This window comes from Zerene cesonia, chromosome 11 (genome assembly GCF_012273895.1).
Source record: "Zerene cesonia ecotype Mississippi chromosome 11, Zerene_cesonia_1.1, whole genome shotgun sequence".
In the NCBI taxonomy this organism is placed as follows: domain Eukaryota; kingdom Metazoa; phylum Arthropoda; class Insecta; order Lepidoptera; family Pieridae; genus Zerene; species Zerene cesonia.
Window position 1 is genome coordinate 1,922,066 of NC_052112.1, and position 20,123 is coordinate 1,942,188.

General features: G+C 33.2%; 2 protein-coding genes across 3 annotated transcripts in view; one reads left to right on the top strand and one right to left on the bottom strand.

Annotated features, from left to right (window-relative positions):
• Positions 1-7,002: 7,002 nt before the first annotated feature.
• Positions 7,003-11,637, bottom strand: LOC119830000 (60S ribosomal protein L7a). The gene is made up of 7 exons (XM_038352799.1): positions 11,479-11,637; positions 10,987-11,101; positions 10,368-10,517; positions 9,688-9,776; positions 8,991-9,122; positions 7,784-7,906; positions 7,003-7,206 (listed from the first exon to the last, which is right to left on the bottom strand). Exons 1-7 carry the CDS (start codon positions 11,491-11,493, stop codon positions 7,024-7,026), a joined length of 807 nt encoding a protein of 268 aa, XP_038208727.1. The 5' UTR covers positions 11,494-11,637; the 3' UTR covers positions 7,003-7,023.
• Positions 11,638-15,400: 3,763 nt separating this feature from the next.
• The window catches only part of LOC119830464, a 74,821-nt gene continuing 70,098 nt past the window's right edge, over positions 15,401-20,123 (top strand). For both annotated transcript variants that reach the window (XM_038353493.1, XM_038353494.1), the window contains exon 1: positions 15,401-15,693. Coding sequence is in view for 1 of the 2 variants with exons in the window: in XM_038353494.1 (XP_038209422.1) it covers positions 15,621-15,693 (73 nt within the window). In the remaining variant the exon portion in view is untranslated. The remainder of the gene's footprint in view (positions 15,694-20,123) is intronic.

The following is a 20,123-nucleotide window of genomic DNA, read 5'->3' on the forward strand; positions in this document are numbered from 1 at the left end:
TATGTACATATGAATATATTATGTATAATATGAATATCCTAATAAGGTGAATTGTTAAAAACTGGTAATTTCTTTAAAAAGAATAACTATATAATTTTTAGCCGATTAAGCTGGGAAAAAGCGACATCCCACATCGGTGGTAGTTTAAAAAAATTACTGTCTTGATACTTGTTAAAGTTCACATGAATAAAACAAAGTATAAATTGTGCAATGAATTATTAAATATCTTTCGCCAGAAAAAAATATTATTACAATCGCTCAAAATGTTTGAAGGAAAAACAATAGGCCCTAAAGGTAAGCTTATTTCGGAAGAGAAATAACACAATTTCGGAAATAATAACAGCGTATGGCAACCCTGCAAGTAATCAGCAATAACCTGGCAATAACGAACGTTCACGTATAAATTAATTAACAATGTTATGAGCAAACAGTATGCCTTAATTGATATGTTTGCCCTTTGACTGGGTGTAACAGCTATTGATTTAACAGTCTCTGCAATGTTCGATGCATGTGTGCGTGGGGAAAACCACAGATAATATAGTTTTGCGATATTTTTGTGGGATTCGAGCACGCTTCGGCACGAATTGGGCCAGCTCGCACTAGGGAAGTACCACACCCCCACAGAAAACCGGCGTGAAATAATAGCTTGCTATTGTGTTTCGTACGGTGAGTGGGGGAGCCGGAGGCCCATATCCTTTTCCTAACCCTTCCCAGTCCTTTCCTTTATTCCTCTCATCAATCCTTTCCTAATCCCTTCTCAATTAAAGTCGGCAATACATTTGTAGAGGCGAAAGGTCAATTGCAGACCTTTCAAATGTTCATGGGCGGTGGTAGCGCTTCCCATCAAACGACCCACCAGCTCCATTGCCGACTGTGACATAAAAAAAAAATCCACTCCCGCCAATTCGTGATATCTTTTGTGATATTTTTCTCTTGTTTTTGATTTATTTAATCTGACGTGTAGAGCACTTTTACACGAGCATCGATCTAATATTTAAAGAATATCTAGGTAAATAGTAAAACGCTTCACTTTGTGATATTATTTAGAAAGTGAATAGTAATTCATTTGAACATGTACTGTATTGGTAGATAGTATGTAAAATATTTTAGACTTATACATAAGCTGTATGCAAAAACGAAAAATTTATACATGATGACTTCACAAATTACCTATAATATTATGTTATAAAACCTGAATTCAGTACCAGAGTAATACTATCTCTCTTTGTCTCTCATATTTTATGTCTCACTCGCACTCATCCTCTCAGTTGCATGTTAAATAAATTATCGCCATTCAGATAAATTGATACAAGCGAACATATTAAAAAAATTAATTTCTATTACACTACTGCCAGTATTATTTAATTTTAGTAGTATCGCAGTAGTACCTAGTGCAAAGTAAATCGCGAACATTTCTCAGTTAAAACTTTACAAAACTTCTGTATTTTTATTTGGTTTCAGTGAGAACTTATCCAACAAGGTCGCCTTACGTAATTCACAATCACTTGATAACTTTTCCAAGTATAAGAGGCTTACGACATTTATAAGTTCAGTTCAATTTCAAAGGATATACTTAAGTGCATTCGCTGATTCTGTTTGAGTTTACATATTAATTAGTACCGTTGAAAAAATAAGTTTTAATGGAGATGCCCTTAGGAGAGGCATATATCCAGCAGTGAATAGTTAAGGGCTGTTGATGATGATGATTATGTTGAAGTTTGAATGATAGAATCAACTAAATTTTTTTACTTGCTCCTAAACAGAGTTTGGCAAGGAAATTATTTAAGCCTGGCGACCCTAACCAGGATAGTGAGATAAATTCATGAGATTATTGTATTTTATTTTATTTATTTATTTATAATGCTTTATTACACAAACTTAGAAAGAAACAACAAGAATACAATAAACAGAAAAAAGACATCGTTTGTACAAGAGGTGGCCTTACTGCTTAGCAATCTCTGCCAGGCAACCTGGTAGGAAAGGGAATGCACGAAGTTCTGCGATAGTGCAAATTTTTATCCGTTCCTTGAAGTATGAAGTTTGAATTATATCTGAAGTGAAGCGTGTTAAAGAAAAACTATTTCACTGAAACAATCAATCGAAATCCAATTTATATTATTTTCTGTTCTATTGTTCGAAAAATAGAAATGAATGCGCCGTGTTAACGATTTCATTTCATTGGAAATAACATTATTGATAAAGAGACCACTATTTCTGTTACAAATGGTTCTCTCTCGGAGGCATATCGCGTATTCCCTCTGTTCAGAAGGAATTAAAGATTATCGTTCAGTCAATGTAATGTCATCTTCTTTATATACGAGTAGGTATATAAATTACATGTCACATTATTACTCCGCGATGGACTCCTCAACTACTCAATTGATTTTAATCAAATTTGCACACCATGTGCAGTTTTATCCAATTGAAAACTTAAAACATTTATATAATTTTAAATACGATTAATAACTACCCGGGCAGACCCGTGGCGTGCAGCTACTTACTATATAATTTTATATGAGTGCTAGATGGGTAAGTTGTGGTTTTATTTGAATCGAAAATTTTGTTTATTAACCGTTTTCTTTGTGATATTGTGTTGCTAGTGTATATAACATTTTCTTACCATGATAACTGTATTTTAATTAACTTTCAATTAGTGTGTCATTAAACAACAAAAGCAGATTTACGCTTCCACTATTACCTAGGTGGTACAAACGGTTTTGTATATAGGTACTATAAGCAATATATTTAGGTTTTGTATATAAAAAGCGAAAAAATAAATATTTATCATGGTGATGTTTATTGAGAGGCGACCTTTATTTCTGTTCACCGGAAAAGCTTGCTCGTTGGAAATTGTAATCTGATTTATGTTGGAACGTGTGTGCCAGGCGAATATTACCTGCAGGTTATATAAACAACATATATTTATTATATACTAGCTGCGCCCCGCGGTTTCACCCGTGTAAGTTCGTATCCCGTAGGAATATCAGGATAAAAAGTTGCCTATATGTTATTCCAGTTGTCCAGCTGTCTACGTAGCACATTTCATTGCAATCGGTTCAGCATTTTTTGCGTGAAAGAGCAACAAACACACACACACATCCTTCCAAAATTTCGCATTTATAATGTTAGTCGGATTAGTAGGAAGTAGGATTGTATATTTCCTTGTTTATTTTCATTTGTTATAAGGCGAGCCTTCAAGATGACGTTATTTAAATATGTTATAATGTTGGAGTCGCGCACGCTTCGGCACGAATTAGAACGAGAAGTACCACACCTGCACAAAAATTGGCGTACCAGAAGCCCGTTTCCTTTTCCTCAATCTTCCCCGTCCTTCTTTCCAAACGACAATCCTTTTCTCATCCCTTACCTCTTGAGCAGCGGCACTCAGAGTCACTACCTCTGCTAACGTTTATGGCCGGTGGTGATCTCTTACCATCAGGCGAACCACCAGCTCAATTGCCTGCTATGGCATAAAAAAACATGAAAAATGTATGTTTTAAGCATTTATTAGCTTCACCTGTTTGTTTGTACGTAATTGACCCTAAGACTCCATTTTGACCCACTTTGACAGATGTCAATATTAATTTACTTCAGACTTTATTTTATTATGCTGATTAGGATCGCCATGATTAAATAATTTCCTTAGATAAAGATTTATAATCTGTATAAGAGAGAGTGGAAAAAACCAAAAATTAATAAAGCCCCCTGTCCCCGCAAGAATATTGTCTTACATAACTAATAGATTACATATAACCATGCTAATAGTAATGCCACAGATAATACTAGGTAATACGTTCATTTCTCATTCGCTTTACCCCGAACTAGCTTTATGAATGCTATATATCGATCGTATTTCTGAGAGCGCAGTACATGCAAATTTAATGAGATTTTGCTGCAATAGACTTTTAGGAAGCGGAATATTAATATAGGGTTCTGTCAGCACCGTATTTATGGAAAATAACTAATTTATTAAGACACAACACGATTATCTTTATAAAAATAAGTATTCTTGTTCTAATTTTTAACCAAAAATGGTTCTAAAAAACATAAATGCAAGGTTCGTAAACAAAGGAATATTTCAGAAAGAAACTCGTAAACGCAAATTTACGGGCCAAATATTGGGAAATTGGGCCACATTTTAATTACGTATTACATTTCATATTCAATTAGGCAAACTTACATGGAATTTATAGAGTCGGCGTATTATTTATTTATATTTAATAATGTTTCTGTTTTATAGGAAAGAGTTCGAATTACAAAGATTAAAAATCGCCATTTAGATTTGAGCTTCAACCATTTAGTTTAGTTCAATTAGAAATACCTACAATTAATAGTATTATCACAGATTAGTAAATCGTTAAGTACTACTTAATACATGCATATATGAATATTTAGGTGAAATAGAATTTATACCTAATGAAACACTGTTATTTTTTTTTATTTAGTTAATATTATCTAGTTAACATTATCTTTATCAGCGGCTTATTAACTTACTTCTCTGGATCTACCGTAATCTCCAGAAAAACCTTAACTTCGCTAACAAGTTTCAATAATAAATCGTCCGACACCATCATCAAATCTTTCCCAATTTCATTTAAGACCTGCCTTATATGTTTACTCAAATACGTTTCATCACGCACCGTCCATTTAAAGAAATAATTCAAGAATTCACCAAAAGGGTTGGATTTGTGACCATAAAAATGATCTATATCAGACAGAATCGCGTGAAGAAGAAGGGCATCGTGGGACAATTTCTCGTCTTTATTCCATTTTATAAAGTCCAATCGAGCAGAGACGATTTTCTGAATAACTGAAAGCACTTCTTTAGTCGGGACATTATCGGAATATGCCATATCATTTAACACTACTTGGAACTCATGAGCTGTACTCTCATCTAGACACGTATAAAACAAGGTATCGTACAGAGCTTCGTAAAAATATCTTATGAATAGACGAACTTTCCTTTCATTCATTGTTTTAAAATGTTCCAGTATGGTATTTAAACCCACAGTACATTCATAATTTTCAACGCAAACATTATTGTCTACACAGAGTTTATTCAAGTACCTCATTTCAACAATAATTGTGGCTAGAATTAGCTTCTGATTCAATGGTTTATTTAACTTCTTTTTATCGACTTGCAACATTTCTGATGCGCAAGTTGTCCCCAATTCTTGGAATTTACAAGTGATCTTTTTGACTGCGTTTATCCATACCTCTGTAACGTTTTCTTCGTCTATCCTTCTATCAGCGTGTTTGAGGGTCATTCTTATATACTCTAAATCAAGCTTTAAACGTTTTTCGTATTCACTAGCTATAAATTGTTCACCGAGTAACGCAGAAAGGATATTCTGTACAGCCTTTGCTTGAATAACCACATACTCGTCAACAAATTTTCGGAGATCGTCCCGACAGAACTTTAATTCGCGGCATATTAAAGACGTTTTTACCATATCTGTGATTGTATCTTCCTCCCGTATTGGAGTTAGCGACCTTCTCGAGTACTTGGCTAAATAATTTTGCCCTAAGAAACGAGACAAGGTCTCTATTACATCTCTTCCTAGACTTAGAGATCCTTGCATGTCCACTTTGACGCAGTTACATGCTGTTACTGATACTGTAATATTATCATTGAATAAATTTAATATTTTGACCAAGCATATTAAAATGTCTATGAAATATGTATATATACTATACCCAGTATTAATTTGAACGCTCTGATATACATTTTATTGACAAAATACACTCGCTAAAACAACATATTGCAAAATCGTGAATATTTTATGATCAGTTTGCTTTTAATGCATTTTATAATGGAAAAGAGTGAATATTTCGAATTGAAATATTTTTGAAATACTTAAATGCAATTTGATAACATTCTATTTGTATGCAAATTCAGCTCTTTTTTAGAACTATTATTAGGTTTTTTTTTTGATGATTACCTTAGTGTTGATTTTAATTTCTCTGGAAAATGGTTCTGGTTTATGTCGGTCTCTGATACTTAACTCCAGTTTTGGTTATCCGTTTTCAATGTTGACTTCGGGGATATTTTAAATTTAGCTGCAGCTTGGTGAAAATACTAAATTTGGGTTGATGGATATAATTGACGACGAAGAGCAATAGACGGGCTCAGTGCGTGTCTTAGACATTGTCCAGAAGAGGCAAATACGTCGCTAATCGAATCGCGCGAATTCATACGCGCGTTGTCGAGGTACTAGATGTCAAAATACGCGCGTAAATCGCGTGCACCACGCCACTCCCGACCCGCGCGTATTGCGCGCGAATCTAAATACTAGGGACGCTTTGTTGTGTACAGTTAACGCGCGAACTCTAGAGCAGTGCACGTATGGAGGGAAATGAAGCGAACCCAGTATGTAATCTATGGTACGCAATTTGTGGACGCAACGGTCGCGCGTAATACGTGCGAGAGAATCGCGGCGATTTCGTCCTTTCTAGACAAGCTCTAAAAGTTGTCAATGATGATAACTGCATAATTCCCACTAAACCTTTTTCAAATATGGTTCTAAGCAATTAATTAACAGACACGGCGGCAATTCGGAACGCATTTTATTTAGGATTTGTATAAAAATATTATGATTACGATAGTAATTACGGTGGGTGTTAGATATGTAAATGTAAAAATGTTAAGCGTCATCAAGTATTTCAAAGTTTTTATAAAAATAGCATTGCATTCAAATTATTAACGCCATCTAGTACCAATGGACAATAATACCGTACATAAAGCATTTTCATCAATGCCAATAGAGGGCGTTATTTTCAAATTGCTTGATAATCTCACAGAACACTAGGTGTCGCCATACACAATATAAACCTAAGCTGCTTTTGAATATTTACATTCTGATAATTGTCAACAATTTGTGTAGCTAACATTTTTAATATTATCTGACAATAACTGTAAATTTGACTACCTACCTAACTTGTGTAACATTTATGAAAAAGAAAACCGGATCGAATCGCCATAAGGGGAATAAAACACACAACTACTCATAAACATTTATTGGCCTAGCCTTGCTTCTGCGCCAACTCCCTCGCCTTGGCCTTCTCCAGTTTAGATATACGAGCGTTCGACTTGTTGCCGAGCACGCCTCCGCCCCAGTGCTTGCGGAGCTCTTCGTACCGCTCGTTGAAGTTCGTCCTGATCGCTTCCACCACCTTGGAGAACGCTGCACGGTCTCCGGACTCCACCTGACAAGCATTTACCGTGTAAATATACAATTCAATCTCATACTTTGTGCTTGCTTCACATTCACAAAATACATTTTAATTTTGTATTCGTGGATAGAGAAATACTGTGTTTTATTTTAGTACCAATTTAATATAATAGTTGAGAACAATATAAAAAAAGCGTAATTTCAAATTATACATAGGAAAAGGTTAACTAACTCAAAAACTCAAGAGATGGAGAATGGATATTCAGATATTTCTATATTGGTGGTAGAAAGGTTGACCTCATGGCGTTCAGATAGCAAATACATCATCATTATATACCATTCTCTTATATAGCTTCAATTGTTATTGTATTCATAAAAAATCATGAGCAATGTCGAAAATGCCATCAATAACAGTAAAACTACTCTTTAGCCATACTATGTTCAATTCACAAGTAAAAACTAAAAGAACCAAGTAGCTTCTATGCATCCTATGTAAAATTTCCTCTTCTAAAATTCAAATTTCCTAGCTATATTAAAAAGTAAAGAAACAGTGTCTCTTTGCTAGTTTTGAAGTGCTCATATTTGAAAATGTGATTTAAAACGATACTTACATTTGTGAGTGCTAAGCATGTGCATGTCTTCCGGTGCACAAGGGCTCCCAAGCGAGATTTGCCCTTGACAATACAGTAGGGGACGCCCATCTTACGGCAGAGGGCGGGCAGGAAGAGGACCAACTGAAATTATACATCAATATTGATTACATGATACTTTTTGTGTCAAAGTTGTGAGATGGACGCTTTTCTCAGAGTCAACTGGCTTCATGCAGCTAGTGACAAGCACCAACTGCTCAGGTGAAGAAATTCTAACATCATTGTACAATATGGAGAAATAAATTCTCTCATAACCTTTTTGAAATGGTTTATATTATTATTTGACAATTTTTTAACAAATAATTAACAATGTTTGATTAAATACTCAAATTACCTATTACCTATGACTATAATCTTTATTTCAAAACAATGGCTAATTTGGGAATAAAAATTGTCCTTTCCTTACAGTTTATCCCAAACAAAGTACAGTCAATACTGTTTACAACAACATTATTTATAACAACATATTGGTTAAAATGACCAAAATCTAGGCAGCTGAATTATCAACATAACAACATCATCGGCTGTTACGACAATCGGTTTTTACGACTAAATATGAGAAGTCCCTTTGATGTCATTATAACTGATTTTGATTTTTGACTGTATTTAAAATTACTTTAGCAACCATTTCATAAATTTTATTTACGCAACAGTAACCTTAAAGAATTAACATTTCAATAGTAACAATGGCATTTTGTATTTATAAGAAAATGCTAAATATTCTAACCTCAAATAAAGATAAAGAAACATACAAACTACAAGTTTCGAAAGTATCTAACCTACAACTGTATATACACTGCACTATTTCTAACTACATTTAATCAGTAACATTATTATAAATGCATAAATGTGTGTATCTGTTTTTCTTTCTCAAGCGCGTAAAACATATCATCACTCCTACGGGAATTTTTTGATTAAACATAATAAAAATAAATAAACAAAAAAAAAAAAAAAATTACGCGAGTCAATTTGCGGTCAGAAAGCATGTATATTATACTAGCTAGAGCACGCGGCTTCGCACGCACTAAATTCGGAGTAGTAAATATAAATTTATATCTCTTGAAATATCTTCACTCTTAAAATATCATTAAAAATACCAATCAAAATCACAGACAGACACGGGAAGAGACTTTGCTTTATAGGTACTATGTAGTGAAGCTACACCCACCTCAATAGGATCAACATCATGTGCGATGACGACCAGCTGTGCCTTCTTCTTCTCCACCAGCTTGGTGACTGTGTTGGTGCCCGAGCGGATGGTGTTCGGCCTCTTCGCTGGCGGCTCGTCTTTCTTGGCGACCTGATAACAGTAGTGGCATTAGCATTGTTCTTGAATATGTGCGTGGAGCGTGGGTACCGGAGGTTATCAGAGATCTTGGTGGTTAGGGGTCTTCATGGCGATCTGAATTTTTTTATGCATCATGTTGAATAGTTTTCAAGACAGGAGACAAATTTTGTTTAAACAGTTATATGTCTATCTATACAAATATTATAAAGCTGAAGAGTTTGTTTGTTTAAACATATTAATGTCAGGAACTACTGGTCCAATTTGAAATAACAATGTTAGACAGCCCATTTATTGAGGAAGGCTTATAGGCTATATATTATGTACTGTATATGTGGCGAAGCCAGAGCGGACTGCTAGTGTTAGATAAGATAACATTTTTAATTTTTAAAACTAAACTGAGCAGGATGCTATATCCTGTAGTTAAGTAAAACACAGGACTATACTCTTGTACATGTATTAAGCAGTAAGCACATCAAACCTGTCCTCTAGAATTTAAGTGTTTACACTATTTGTCTCTTGTGTAGTAAAAAATTAATTGATGTGAAAATGTTGAATACAATAAAATATAAATAAGTACCTTGGCTTCAGCAGCCTTCCTTAAACGTTCTTTCCTCACTGCTTCAGTCTCAGGCCTGTATTTCTCCAAGATCTTGAAAAGACCCTTAGCTGTAACATAATAATACAATTTCTAAATCTGGTTTTTGATGATATGATAAAGTAACTCTGTTGCATATCTGTTCAGAGTTAAAAAGCTCGTAATATTTGTTGATAATCATAGAGATTCATCGTTGCATTTATTGATCATCATTTTATGTACCCTATTCATAATTCATTATACAATATTCATACTTATATTTTTTGAAAAAGTAAAATTATTGGTACTCATACACTAATTTCCAAAAACAGAATTAAACATATATTGTAAATCTATGTACATTTAATTTTTAGTGTCATAGCATTGAATTGAAATGCTTTCAATCTATGTACATTTCAATTTTCAATAATTTCATAATAAAAATCTGTTTATTTAATTCTCAACAATAAACACATAACTTGCTTTTATTATTTGAATATCAAGTATAATTATGTCTTATCTGATTGATAGGAGTGTACAATCAATCTTTTGAAAACTAATTGAAATGAATGGATTCAATGTGAATTCGAAAATTTGCTATTTTCCATGCAATTAAATTATGTATACAAATAACACTTAGGTATAGGTATTCACTTCACTTCACTCTACAAAATGGCACAAACCTGTGGTCTTATCCAAAGTCTGGGTGAACTGGTTGATTGGCGGGGGCACTTTGAGACGGCGCTGCAGCACCGCCTTTTGCCGCTGGATGCGGATGTATTTGGGCCATCTCACGAAACGGGACAGGTCACGTGTTGGCTGGATGTCCTGGCCTTGAAAAAGGTTACTTGTGATAAACACCTTAAGTTAGCAGTATGAGACAAAAAAAGTATAAATTAAACCATTCCTAGAACGCATAACTAATGGTGCATTGAGATATATATATAAAAAAATCGAGGTAATGCAACGGTTGGCACGTTCATAAATTGGATGGGCAATCGTTTTTATTTTCCAGTTATTATGTAGCTAATTTGTATTCAAGCAAACCATGTCGCGACTACGACACGCACTTTATCGATTATTTATTATTTATATCAATAGAAATAAATACATTAAAAATAATTAATACCGCCTAATTTTGTATTTGTAAATTATCGATTTAAATAGTAGTAGTGGACCATTATCAGTGTTAAAAAGCTCGTATTAAAAAACCCACATGGTTTTTCAGGTGTTTGTTTTGATCATCACTTGGGTCCATAAGTATTAGGAATTATAACAAATTTAATACAACATTTCACTCACCGATGGCAAAGTTCTTTGTCCTCTTCTCAAAGAGAGGGTTAACAATCTTTTTTGGCTCAACTTTCTTGACGACCAAAGGTGCGGCCGCTACCTTCTTTCCGACCTTCTTTTTGGGCTGAAAACAAACTACTGAATTACTAATATGCAAAATCAGATATACCTCAAGTTTATAAACTTTAGCCTCAGAGATCTTGGTGATAATTAAGGTGTAATCATAGCAATCATTGAATTATTAACATCATGGTTTATGTTGAGGTTATGTATGCTTTCTTAAGTTTCACATTGCACTTTTCCACTATTATGCATCACTGGCAATTAATTTAAACTAGTTAGTATCAAATATTTACTTATAGGCACGAAAATATATCTTTATAAACATGTTACCAATGAAAACATACACTGCCGTTGGAACTATCAGCACGCCACTTTTCCCGTTTTTACTTAAATAACCGATTGAAATAAATGTATTAATTAAACGCACATGGTTTTTACCTTCTTCTGCACCATCTTGTTTAAAGTTTATTTGTGTGATCTACAAGTTACGTACGGATACGTAACTCTAACAGAACACCGGACTTTCGGCTAAAATGGCCGAAACAAAAAGACGGATTCGTCGAGTGCTTGAAACGTCAGTCAAAACTGTCAAGTGTCTAACCATAGATAAGAGAATTACAACAGAGAAAAAAACGAAAAGAAAATAATTTGTTAATTTTAATAGAAGTATCACGGTTAAAGACATTTATTTCTCTAAAGAGTAAGTATTATATATTTCATTCAGATAAACAAAAAAAAATGTGTTGATTTATTGCTTATGTCTTGCTAATTTTTCCATAGAGAAAAAACAAATTGAAAACCACAATTTTGTGATATAGCAGCACTGACTAGATTTAGTAGCTATCATAATAGATTTCGCTTTTCTCAATAATATTGTGATTTTTAAGTACCCGTATATATAATACTGCTCTTTGGTATAACTCTCCTAGGTATAACGGCAGAATCCGTTCTCAGTAGAATCGGGAGTAGCCATTTAAAAAAAAGAAGAAGAAGAATGTATAACCTATTACGTATGGCCATTTCCAGAAAAAATCATTAAATTTTATGTAACGAGTAGTTGGTGTTATTGATATTCCAATCTGAACGTGTCCAAAATTAATTTATTTTTGAAACAAAATCTAACTAAAATGATTATCTCGTAAAACATGGCTAATGGTAAAATTGTTGTGACACAGTAAGCCACAGATAACATAATTCGTATATCCAAGTTGCTAGCTTTCTAATTTATTTAACACAGACAATTATATTAATTATTAGCTTACAAAGGAAAAGTTCGATAGTCCCGATTTTTTTCCGCGGAAAGTTAGTTCAATTTTCTTCGGAAATCGCAGAACAATAGTTCCCTTTCCGGGGAAGGATAGTTTATCCCATGACCTATTTCGGATCTCAAATTATCTCTGTACCAAATTTTATCCAAAGCATCAAAGCGATCCAATAGTATTGCTTGGTCTCCTTTTCTGTCACACAAATTTTAAAATTGCTTCTTCTTTCAGCTTTCAGCAGATATAAAGAAAATTCGTTTTCGGACTTTATGAAATAGATAACAGCATCCATATAGCTGTTATTATAAACTTTGGGTTAATAATATTAATAGGATGTCGTATATGATGCCACGTAAAATACAAGACTTGTGTTTGTACAAAGCGTTTGCTATGTCACACTTAGTGTTAAGCAAATGCTTTTAAAATAAGTGAAAAGTGTTGTTTCCCACGAGGTTTCACATCACGAAATGTCAAGTAATTAATTATTAAACGTAATAATCATACTGTCATTTAATTGTAAAAACGCTAGCTATGTTGAATTCATTCGGGTCAAAGGGTCTGACTAACGATGTAGGTACCTGGTAACCGAGGCATGTGATAAATTACGATTCCATGTAAGTACGTAAATATCTACCATTATTACAAAATAATAAAAAAATTTGGTTGTTCATGGGTTACAGTTATAAGTAAATCGATAGATAACTTCTATATAATGTCGTTACATGATTAGGAATTAAATAGGTAGCCAAGTAAGAACCTACTTACCTACCTAGATATAAAAATAATGTGTACTTTTAAGACATATTATTTACTTGTAATGATTTAGGTTTTCATCTGTATATTAATAAATCTCCTATGGAATTTGTGATTCTATTGAGTCCTATGGAATTTCCGATGGAATTTGTGATAATTATTACGTATTCTTTTTACTTACGTATTTTTCGAAATATTTTATACTAGCTGCGCCCCGCGGTTTCACCCGCGTAAGTCGTATCCCGTAGGAATATCGGAATAAAAAGTTGCCTATATGTTATTCCAGTTGTCCAGCTATCTGCTTACCAAATTTCATTGCAATCGGTTAAGTAGTTTTTGCGTGAAAGAGTAACAAACATCCATACATCCTTATATCCATACAAACTTTCGCATTTATTATATTAATAGGATAATACTAGATGTAACCCTCGCGTCTGTGTGCTTATCCAGACAATTATCAATTATCAATTTACAATTATCAATTTATCAATTATCAATACAGATCCGATATGCTGCTTTTTGCGTGAAAGTTACAATAAATTCTTTCAACTATCGTGTTTAAAATTAATGTCCTACTATCCTACTTCCTACTATATATCCTACTAATTTTATAAATGCGAAAGTTTGTAAGGATGTGTGTGTGTGTGTTTGTTGTTCTTTCACACAAGAATTACTGAACCGATTGCAATGAAATTTGGTACCTAGATAGCTGGAAACTGGAATAACATATAGGCGACTTTTTATTCCGATATTCCTACGGGATACGGACTTACGCGGGTGAAACCGCGGGTCTTTAATAAACATTAAAAATTTTTTGTTTGAAAATTTTGATATGTCTGATTTATATTAACATTTTTAAACAATACATACAATAAAAATAATAGATGAACTACTGTTGCTTTACATTATTAAAGAATTACATTACTCACACAATTTCTTTAAAATTAAAATCCAGATTCGTAACGACTAGACTCGACTAGAAAGATTAGAGTGGTATCATGGCCACCGAACAAATAGTACAAGACGGAAGTCCATGGCAAACTAATTGATGCAAACTGTTGAATTTAAATCCATATCATTATAAAAAAGTGTATTTAATTACACTGTTTAACTTTCAGGTTTGTACGGAGTTGGAGTTGGAGGAGGTAATTACCAGTTGGCAGGTATTTCTTTTTAATAAGGGTAAGTGATAATAATTTTAATTACTCACATCCAATTTACTGTAATTAATAACAATTAGCTACCAATGATAAAAAGCATAATTTTTTTAGCACAAACTACTTAAAATTACTTATCATGTACATGTTTATGTATATTCAAAATAATAATTAATACAATTCATGATCCTCATATGGGTACAGGAAAATAACTACGAAAAAATAGTTTCGATCTAAATTGTATGATTCGCGTCTAAACTATGTTTAAACCGTTCATAAACTAAAAAACAAGATTTTGCGACTCTCAAAATATGTGCAGTAGTTCGTAAAAATCGTAAATAAGTTACCCACGGCCCGGCCCCCGAAAAGGAAGGAAAAAGCCATGGGTTATGTCGGATTTTTACCCACCAAAGCCCCACTGTGTTCCGTCGAGCCGAAGAGTAAGAGTAAGAGTAGAGAAGGGGCCACGGGAGCTGGTTATAATTCGTCCACGACCTGTAAATAAGTTATCTAGTTAGTCACTGACGTCGTGAAATAAAAATCGGGCGATTATTTTCTCTGTTTTTTAAAGGGATATATCTGTCCCCCAAATGTGACCCCTAACATAAAACTTTGTAAGAAAGCAGAATAGGTTTAATATAATATATAGCTTTCGCCCGCGGGTTCGCACGCATAAATACGGAGTAGTTTAATAGATATTATCATACATATAAACCTTCCTCTTGAATCAATCTATATTTAAAAAACCCCATCTAAGCATACATACATACATAGGCATAGATGCGGGAAGCGACTTTGCATTATAAAGTTACTGTATATTCAATTTAATTTTTAATTTTCTGTACAACATATAAATTTTTCAATCTTTGTTTATGGCCATTTCAAGTATAAAAAGGACCAAACTGCAAACTTATTGAAAAACTATAATTAAAGGCGTGCTAAAAAGTGATCGTACAACCAATTACCTTTTTCATAACAACGAAAATTGCAAGTGACATGGAACCTCCATGATACTCAAAAACGTTTACAGCTACTGTAATCGGTGAAAATTGCTTTTAATTACATTATACGTAACTAGCGCCCTGTAATTATTTAAACATAATAAATAAAGCGTCCCTCTACGCACGCGCTACCCCACGACATGATCAGATGCCCTCTCCGTCGCTCAGTCAGAAATTACAAGGCGAACGCGCAAGCGTGCTCGCTGTATGCACGCGTTCCAAAGCCATTCCTTGCTAAATAAAAAAAATGATCCGTCATTTAATCGCGCCAATTACAGATTAAATATTTATTGAGACGTTCTTTATTTTTGAATCGTCAATGGAACAATGATTTTGTATTGCCATATTACGCGTGTGCGTATTGACTTTTTGTGTTTTGTTTTGTGATAATTTTGTGATAGCGAGTGATGCCAAGTGGATATGCTAGTGATAATGTTAACTGTTTATGGGATTGGATTGCACGCTGTATCGGAACTTATGGTTTGTATAATTTGCTTCTTATTACATTGTACAAATTATTTTAATATAGTAGAAGCTAATTTAAATTTATTTTACAGTTACAAAAAAATCATCTGTTGACGTAAATAAAGATTGTTGTGGAATATAAAAAATATCCGTATTATTAAATTTAATTTTAAACATTAAATAACAGTAGATATACAATTAATTATAAAGTAAAATAAAGTTATTATCATCCTTGTATTAAATTAATTGAATTTCCATGTTTCATACGAAATGTGGACGTTTAAACTCTACAATAAAATACGGTTAAGTGCTTTTAATATATTTTATGATGTTTATGAGTGAATGCAAATATTATTCTATGATGTTCATAATTATAAAAACCCTAAGCTGCTAATATGTTGGTCAAACATAATATATATACATATATTATATTATGAATAAAGCTTAATTCAAAATACTGAAAACCTAATTCTTTTCATATTTTCTGATTTCTTTTTCTATAGTTATACTAATTGTCAATATATTTTGGAAGCAAAAGCATAAGAATTAGGAAATAATTCCGTACTATATCAATCCGCGAATGAGATGCTCCACAAGATTTATACCAATTATATGCTATATTGGTGAGAGGAGAGGGTCGGGCTTGGTTATCAAGTAGGGCTGCGGCTAAGACGTGATCTTAAGACGACGTGCTAGGGTTGCCACTTTGTAAAGGCACGTAATTTCTTAGATTACATTTTTGATTAATGCCCTTATTTTCTTTTGTATGCATTACGTTGAATTGATTTATGGAACATACGAGAAGTATACGGAAATGAATGTGGATTCCTTTTATGCGGGCGTATTTGAAATTTGAATTGTATTAGCACCTGGGGTACAATAACTGTCTGACAGCTGTAATGTTTAATTGAAATACCATCAAGGGATGTCTCATATTCGCTGCCGTTTTTCTTTTGTATTAAAATTCACAACTGGTCCACGATAAACTGAATCGATTTCAATTAAGTGTTATATTTATTATTTCTATAGTGTTGTTGTATTCGGGTATATAATAGGACTAACCTTCCGTCCGCGGCTTTGCCTTCGTAATCCAAGCAAAAGGCAGTTAGTCCCGGGGTTTTTTCCGCATAGTTGTCATTCCTCCTTTCAAATCTGTCTATCTTTTCTCATTTTCAAGTATCTCGTTTCAAATCTGCCCAGAAGTTGACGAGATTCACGCGTACGAGCAAACAAACAAACAAACATAGATTAAGAACAAAAAAAGACATTGCTAGTGATAATAGCAATGACAGATATGAGACAACGATTCGCAGTGCGTTATTGCATTTTATACGATTATATATAAGGGAGAAAAAAAACGATCCTTAAACTACTTATTTATAAAGTTCATTGTTATGTTTTGTGGTAACGCATATGCAAGTGTTGTGCATCACATATGCCTATGCAGTTTCGAGGGACAGTTACGCATACATTCTTCATGTTAAGACTATAGTATTTTATTATCTGTGGCTGTAATCATTGGGAGAATTTCGGATGCGGGTTAATTACGGAAATTTGTGAATACCGCTTGTCGTATCATTGTGAGTATCGTACTATAGGATTATATACAAGTTTAGTATTAATAGTATTCATATTTTTTTAAACGATTTGCTAAATCAGTGCTATGGATTAGTCGTAAGAGACAGACAGACCTTCGCGTTTATGATATTAATATGGATATGTATTTCTGTATGAATTTAATTGAATTACTGAATTATAAATAAATTATTAATCTAAAGGTAAACTACTATGTAAAATACTAGAGTAGTGTGGCAAGCCTAAGTGGTGTGTAGTTACGTAGTGCGAACGTAAATCGATTAGAGTGCCGTATCTAAAATTTAATTTTCACTATCTCCTACGTTCGAAGCTTTGCTATGTACATCCACTAGCTAGTAAGCTTTAATGGAAAATTAAAACCTTAATGTATACGATGCTGAAGCTTTAAGCATAGTGTGCATTGAAATATAAAATACCTAAGAAAGTGCTAAGACGAAACTTTGGGAAGCTTCATGTCGTGCATTATCAGAGAGAAAGGAAATTAGTTAAGCACTTTTCTATCTCGGTTTAAATAGTTCTATTTGCTTTTTAAAAATAACTATAGAAACATTAATCCATATAATACGCATACACAATGAATCTTGAATCAAAATGTATTGAAAATTATACTCAATTATTTTCAACAATGGCAACATTATTGATGAAACTGGCCGGTATGAAAAATGTTACTCTTTTAAATTTGTAAATGGAATTTCGAATATCGGCTCGACATTAAATATTTTAAGAGGGATCGACGGCTCTCGCTTTGAATAATCGTACTTAGAATGGTTTTCTTTATATAAATAATAAGCAATAAGACTTATTAATGGTTTATTTACAGAAAGAAAATATTAATATAACTTAATATCACAGAGAAGGTAATTCAATCATGCGTATTTCATATCACATATCTCATTGATATTATTCTTTAACTATATTCTCATTGTGGAAGAGGTTGCATTTATTTCATTGAATAACCGCACAAAGGATCAAAAGAGTATAATAGGACAACCATTGAAGAGTTAAATAAACGATAATATATTAAATCTTTCTTATTGAAATATTAAGAATTCGAATGATTAATCCGTTGGATTATTTATTTTATGTGTTTGGTGAACGAATGTATTTCTACGAATGTATGTAGTTATTGTGATTTTTTTATGTCATCGTTGGCGATATAGCTGTTGTGTCGCCTGATGGTAAGCGCTACTACCGCCCATGCACATTTTGAGAGGCGTAAGGTCGATTGCAGACGTTATGCCTCTACAAATGGATTACCGACTACAAGTTGGAAAGGGATTAAGAAAGGAGGAGAGGAGGATGAGAGGAATAAAGGAAATGACTAGGAGAGGTGAAAGGATCCTCCGGCTCCCCCACTCACCAAACGAAAAACAGCATTATGCTATTTCACGCCAGTCTTTTGAATTGAAGGATGTGATCAAGACATTGGCATGGGAATACGAGCAAACACAATAATAAATAGAAAACTATGATCATTTGTAGCCATCCCTTATAACACCTTGAGACTTAAAGTATAGCGTAGACAATATTTTGCCAACAAACGGACATTTCGACAGTGTAATAAATGGCATAAATACACATATTTTATGGCTTAAAAATATTTCTATTTTAAAGAAAACAAAGTCTATTGAAATCTATTTTGTATGGACGAAATGCGAGGTTATTTTCTGGTCCTAAGCGCTTTTGGCGTAAAGATTAATGATTGTTGATGTTTTTCAGCTGTTAAAGCATTATTTATTTCTTTTTGAAGTCACAATCTTTTACTCTAACTAAAGCGGTGAAAACTAATAAAGAGCAATGAAATGAGAAAAAACTAATAAATATATTTAGATTATAGTGAATATCGATAAAAGAGATGGGCAATGGGCTCATCTTTTATTATCTCATCTCATCTCATCTCATCTCATCTACGATATAAAAAGAACGCCTTGTTCCTATACGTTACTAGGATGCAAGAGTTAGGAGGGATTGAAAATACATTTTTATCCTAATTCTGCCTTTCCCTTTCTGTCATTTTTATTAATTTATTCATTGATTGCATCATGTTCTCATGGAATACTCTGTATTAATGTAATAACAATAATAAATTCTTTATTTCTGGGTAACAAGGACCCAATATCAGATTTTATAACAGTTTTACAAAAAGAAATTCACAAAAACATAATTACAAAAGTTAAGATTACATTATTATATATATACAGTATTGTCCCTGGATTTAACGTTCAATTATAAAAAAGCTGCAATTTTTAACAGAAATTCTGGAATCCAAAACGTCACTAAGATGTCTGCTCAATTAAAAAAAATAATTAAATATTCAAGCGTCTAGGAGGTTTAATATTTCAACGAAGTGATCATCATCAATTCATATTAAGACATACATAGCGAATGCTACCATCAGAATATGTATGAAGTTTATGGCTACCTTTATCTTAACCTACCATTTACAGGGACCATTACGAATACATACAGAAAATTAGGTCCTATCACAGACAGAGACGTCCTGAAATTATTATCCTATTGCAGTTAGTGCCTTATAATTGATATCGTTTTCAAAAAGTCCTCCACTAAGCCTGTAATTGCACCTACATAGATCGTAGAGACTCGATCCTCATTACGTTCGGTATTGGATGTTCAATTATTTATATGCACGATTAAATAGGATAAGATGCATGGCTATGTTAGCAAGATACTGCTTTTAATGAGCTTTACTATTTTCTTGGCAAACTTTTGTATGTGGTGGGAGCTATGGACAATATGTGTCTTGTTAATGCGAATGTAAATCTGTCTGTCCCTTCTTCACGTTTAAACCAATGGGTTTGGACGAAAGATGGAACAAAGATAGTTTGAGA

Coding starts and splice junctions, on each gene's coding strand:
- LOC119830000 (XM_038352799.1), bottom strand. Junction 10,518..10,986: donor GACAAAGAACTTTGCCATCG/GTGAGTGAAATG, acceptor ACCTTTTTCAAG/GCCAGGACATCCAGCCAACA. Junction 7,207..7,783: donor CATGCTTAGCACTCACAAAT/GTAAGTATCGTT, acceptor AATGCTTGTCAG/GTGGAGTCCGGAGACCGTGC.